This window comes from Prionailurus viverrinus, chromosome A2, assembly GCF_022837055.1.
Source record: "Prionailurus viverrinus isolate Anna chromosome A2, UM_Priviv_1.0, whole genome shotgun sequence".
NCBI classification, from domain to species: domain Eukaryota; kingdom Metazoa; phylum Chordata; class Mammalia; order Carnivora; family Felidae; genus Prionailurus; species Prionailurus viverrinus.
This window is the reverse complement of record NC_062562.1, coordinates 81,439,229-81,445,228: the sequence shown is the minus strand read 5'-3', so window position 1 is coordinate 81,445,228 and position 6,000 is coordinate 81,439,229. Positions and strand designations below refer to the sequence as shown.

At 36.6% G+C, this 6,000-nt stretch overlaps 1 protein-coding gene across 1 annotated transcript in view; it reads right to left on the bottom strand.

Annotated features, from left to right (window-relative positions):
• Window positions 1-3,168: 3,168 nt before the first annotated feature.
• Window positions 3,169-6,000, bottom strand: part of RELN (reelin) — a 535,267-nt gene continuing 532,435 nt past the window's right edge. The window contains exon 64 of the mRNA XM_047850601.1: window positions 3,169-4,253. Within this exon, the coding sequence (XP_047706557.1) occupies window positions 4,157-4,253 (97 nt within the window). The 3' untranslated portion in view covers window positions 3,169-4,156. The remainder of the gene's footprint in view (window positions 4,254-6,000) is intronic.

Below are 6,000 nucleotides of genomic sequence, written 5' to 3'. Positions count from 1 at the left end.
GTGACCCCTGTGTGGTATGGATGCTCCTCCCTCCTGGGCACTGTCCAAAACAAACTGTCTTCTCAATGGCAATTGTATCCTGACCTGCTGGTCTCACCAGACCTGGATAATAAAGCCTAGATTTTAAAACAAGGCTGTCCCAACATAAACCAGCGGTGTATGAGAGTTCTTCTTTTCAATACCCCTATATTCGGATTATGATTTTTGCCTCCCTGATTAGGTATGACATCATTCTTGTTTTAAATGATGTTTTTCTGATTATTGGTGAGGTTGAACGCTTTAATCTTCTGTCATTCCAGTTTTTCCTTCAGTAAATTTTTGATTTAAATGTTCAATTTAAAGAAAATTACGTTATTACTTTTAAAAGACTTTATTTAAAAAAAATAGTACAATACTGTATTTTTTTGGTCTCCATCCCACGTTCTCTACACCCAATGTGGGATTCGAACTTACAACCCTGGGATCAAGAGTCACAGGCTCCACTGACTGAGCCGGCCAGGCGCCCCCCCCAAATCACATTATTACCTTCCATTATCTATTTGCATGAGTTCTTTACATTTTCTAGAGTCTAATCCTTTATTGACTGTAAATTGTGCCTCTATCTTCTCATTCAGTGGCTGGTTTTTAAACTTTGTGGTCTCTTCTGTTATGCAGAAGTTTTACAACTGAATCTAGTCAAACCATAATCCTATAATCCTTTTCTTATGGTGTGTTTTATGTAATGTTCAAGAAATCCTTTCTTCCCGTGATCCCATAATGATATTTTCTTCTAAAAGTTGTAAAGTTTTACTTCTGCCATATATGTCTTTAATCTACCTGGGGTTTGTTTTTGTGTAATATGTCTAGGGATCTAGTTCTGTTTTTTCACTTGAATAACAAATTGTCTTAGTACCACTTGTTGGCTAGTCCATCCTTTCTCCACTTCTGAATAACAAAGCTACCATGAGTAAAAAAAATTGATTGGAAGCTACTTGTGTGAGCAAGGTGTTCTGGCTGGTTCATTATAGAATTCCTCAAATTTCAGTTTATAGGTTTTTTTTTCAAGAGAGGAATGCTTCAGTGTTCTGTCTGGATGATAGAAACCTGATCCCAAGATATCTAGATACCCTATCCCCAACCAATAAACATATTTGAAAAACAAATTTTATTTGAAACACATCCTAAATGCCCATCTCAAGGAAATAGTGCACATCTTTTTATAAAAGTAAGCTAGGAAAAAGGCATATTATTTAGTGTTAAAAGTGGCAACTCCTGGGGTGCCTGGGTGGCTTAGTCAGTTAAGTCTCCGACTTCGGTTCAGGTCATGATCTCATGGTTCGTGGGTTTGAGCCCTGCGTCAGGCTCTGTGCTGACAGCTCAGAGCCTGGAGCCTGCTTTGGATTCTGTGTCTCTCTCTTGCTCTCTGCCCCTCCCCCACTCACGCTCTTTTTCTCTCAAAAATAAAATAAAAACATTAAAAAAAATTTAAAAAGTGGCAATTGCCATGTATAGGAAAGTTGAAAAGATAAAGTACAAAAAGGCACTACAAGTTGTCAAAAAATTTCAATTGGCAAACATTAAAATGAATGGGTACACATTTTAGTGATTGCCTATACTTTTTTTAACCTTGAAATGTAAGGACAAGAGTGACCATCTCAATTTGGGGAATTTCCCAAGTAATATACATATCATGTTCTTTCTTAGATAAAGGGTAAGATATCTGTGATACTGCCTATATTTAAGATCAGATATATTTAAAATTTTTTTTAACATTTATTTTTGAGAGACAGAGACAGAATGTGAATGGGGGAGGGGTAGAGAGAGAGAGGGGAAAAGAGGATCTGAAGTGGGATCAGTGCCAACAGCAGAGAGCCAGACGCAGGACTTGAACTCACAAACTGTGAGATCATGACCTGAGCCAAAGTCAGACACCTAACCCACTGAGACACCCAGGCACCCCTAAGATTCAGATATTGAGTATAATTTACATTAGAATGTATGGTGAATAAGAGATAACCGTGTAGAAACCATGGAAACTTGGCCATGCAAATATTTTTAAATCTCTGGTATTATTAAACTTTGTTTCTTTTAGGAAGGTAAGTCAGTTGAACCAACAATAGTTGAAGTCCTACTCTGACTACATTTTCAAATTAAATAAGCCAATTACATGCAAGTCCCCATGTACACTATTAAAACTTTGAGGCGATGGACTGAAAGGGATGCCAGCCCTGTCCTCACGGTAGGAAGACAGGTGACTGGGAGTGCTATACGATAGCTTAGCCCTGCTCCCCTGGTAGGTCTATGGCAGACACGCAAGGCATGGAAAGACAAAGCTTTGGGAAAAATTCAACCCCTTCTACCAATGAGAAAACGAACCAAAAATGCCATCAAATGGGGAACCAGCAGCAGACAATTTGTGAATCAAGAAAGGAGAAGTCAACAATTAAGATACAACAGTTACAGACAATCATGGGTCAAATAGTGCACCAAATTGTAAAATAAGTCATATATTAAATTAGGTTGGCAGAAAAAAGAAGACCTGTATCTCAAGGCAATGATTCACAATGGATTTGATATTAGGCTTAAAATAAAGTTTAGCTAAGCTTCTCAGAGAGATCATCCTTTATCATTTCCCTGTTCAGTGAGAAATACTATTGCCTTTTATTACTCTATTACTTAGATATTTTTTAATCCTCTGGGAAATCAACAAATTCAACAGTACCAACATGCTTTTTATTTGGTAGACATTACAAGCAGGGAAAATTCCCCAATCACCATTTTTATCCTCAACACTTAGCAAAGTGCCTACCACATAGCAAGCATTCCACAAATATTTGCTGAATGAATGCATGAGGGCTCATTATGAGCCAGGTATTTATGTAGCAGCTAACAACATTTCTCAGGAATTCAATAATTTTCAGAATTCTCTATTGACTTTTCTTACTGTAATTACAGAGTGATTAATAGAAACAGAGTGATTAATAGAAATAGAATAAGAGAAACATGGTTGAATTGAAAGTGTGGCTTCATAATTGTTATCACCAGTGAGGAAACCAAACACCAGTAAATACATCTGACACCGTTTTTTCCAAAATCGATCAGCTCTCCAAATCTGACACAAAATTTAATTAAAAAAATGAATAAAGACAAATGAGCCTCAAGTGGCTTATGGACATAATTTTTATTTAAGAATGGGCTTTTAGCTTGGTTCACCCTAGAGTACAACCTTTCAGTTAGGTTAATCAAGAGTTCAGGGCTACAGGGCCATCACAATGTTGCTGGTGTTGGTACAACTTCATCAGAAGGTATGAGAATGACCCGCAGGAAGAACAATCCACGAAGAGAACACAATGAAAACATCCACTGTTTTACAAATCACTCTTGTTACCACAGACACAAAATGGCAGTCACTGTTAGTAAATCAGCCACAGAACACTTTAAAAAAATCTTTAGACAAGGAGCTGGGAACTTTGTGGGAGATAGGGTTTTCATCCACAATTTTTAAGTAGAAAATATTTCAAGGTCAAGCATTTTTCTTATCCACAAAACAACGCTAAACCAACATACATTTTAAGGAGTATATTAAAGGAGATACAATATCTTTACAACTATCTTCTTGAGTAGGTATTTCAATGAATTTTCTGCAGAATATAAGTAGCCTGAAATTCAGCAGCAAAATATTGCAACAAAACAAGTAAATACAGTGTCAGTGTGTTATACTGTAGAAGATAATACATAAAACAAACAATGATAATTTAATCATATAAAACATGATACATAGCTGAAATACAGTCCACTTAAATAGCTTTGTGACCAAGAATGTTAAATTCTGTACTAAATGCCATTTTAAACATAAAATCTCTTAAATTTTTGTGCTTAAACTTTTTTTTTCTGTTAAACTATTTCTTATTTTCAATACTGCCACTGTAACTGATATTACAACAGATCACAATTTTCACGGACACAGCAACATGAAGACATTTACTTATGAGAAAATAAGTCACTTGTCATTAGTTCACAGTGTGGGGAAGTGGTGTGCACTCGGTCTTGAGAAGGGCTTTCCGTTAATCACCGAGTCCTTCACAGAATTTTCCTGATATCAGATGCAGTGCGAGATTTTAAAAGAATGGGAAAGCAACACATCACATGTTGGAAGGAAAATAAACTTTTTGATTCTTCATGGGTATCGTCTAAGTGACCTTCGTCTTCTGTTGTAGAAGTGCCTGAGCCCGTGTTGTCGTGAAAAATTCATCATGTAATTTTGTTTGCGAGTGCTGTTTAACGTCAGAAAGGATAGAGGCAGGGAGGGAAAGGAGAAAGAGCACGTAAGTCCCATCACTGAAAGCGCAATGTAGTCTATATTCTACGTTAGCCTGATACTTATTTGAAAATGTTCATGGTTAATAGGTCATGCTGACATTACTCCCCCAAGACAGAATAACTAAAGGTTGACGCCTGTATTCACTGTCTTTGGCCTTGAAGAAAGCCCCTTCTGTTCACTAGTGAGCTCCAAACCGGAAAATATGGTAAATTCTCTTGATTCACAGTGAAAGTGGAATGAAACTGTTCTGGCTTTTGAATTTTATTCTTGGACTTTTTTCTGAAACTGTCTACTTGGGTGGATTTCATTAGAGAGGAAGTGTGTGCTGTACCCACTACCTTATTTAAACACATCTTTAACAAGTAGGAAACAGAATTTGATTCCTTTAGCGAACATTCTCATTTCACAAAAACAAACAGAGGAAAAACAAAGTTGTTAGCTGAATCAGCTTGAACTTCTTATTTGATTAGACTCAGGGGCAAAAGAAAGCAAATTTTTCTCAGGAAGTTGGATTTCATGGTCTTCTGCAAACAATAGGCATCTGGGATCTATAAACATGGTCTTATGGAAAAGAAAGGCACTTGACTGGAAAAAAGATCATAAATACCAAGAAGGTGTAATTAAATGTGTAATTGTGTAGGGGTCATATATTTCCTCCACGTATGTACGTACACATATGCATACATACATATTATACGTGAAGCTGCTAAAAGTATGGAAGATGGATTTTGGGAGTCGGTAGGAAATTGTGCAATATTGGTAGAGACGGCGGTTAAAAGTTTTGGAATGGAAAATATGCTTTAAAAAGGATCGTTATCTATAACATCACTAAAAAGAACCATACTTCTTTCACATGCTGACCTGAGTGACAACCTATCTATAGGTGGCATCAAAATGTGGCTTTAAAAATTTTTTTTAATGTTTATTTATTTTTGAGAGACAGACAGAGTGGGAGCAGGGGAGGGGCAGAGAGAGAGGGAGACACAGAATCCAAAGCAGGCTCCAGGCTCTGAGCTGTCTGTCAGCACAGAGTCCGATGTGGGGCTTGAACCCAGAACTGTGAGATCATGACCTGCTCCAGAGTCTGACGCTTAACTGACTGAGCTACCCAGGCACCCCCAAAATGTGGTTTTTAAATGCGAGCATATTGATATTTTTCAAATTTACCGAGTCTCTTAAAAACTGTGTGGACACCAAGTTTTTTCCTCCTTAATTTCAGGGAAACATAAAATGTATCTGGAGTGGGATAATGTCATGTGTGATCTGATTCCACCACGAAGGTCAACATGACATGAACTTGAATTAGGGTAAAGAGAAGGGAAGGGACAATTTTGCACTCAGTGGCATGTTCTGGGTTATTAATGATCACTATACCAGGCAGGGTGTAAAATGACACTTTTTTACCTAGTATATTATACTAGATATTACAATTAAGTAATATCATATTAACATTTGTAACATACAGAAACCTTTAAAATGATGATTTTATAGTTGTTTGATCATTAGAAAATATTTATAATAAAATGTCTCAAAGGAAAATACATAAAGTCAGTATCATTAGATATGTTTAATCAAAAAGCAATAATACCTGTGCTGAAAACCTGATAAAAAAATAGACATCACTTGATATATATATTTTGTATTGAGGTGCTAATAACTTTCTACTCTGGGTTTCTGTATTACCAAACTGCTAGACACTA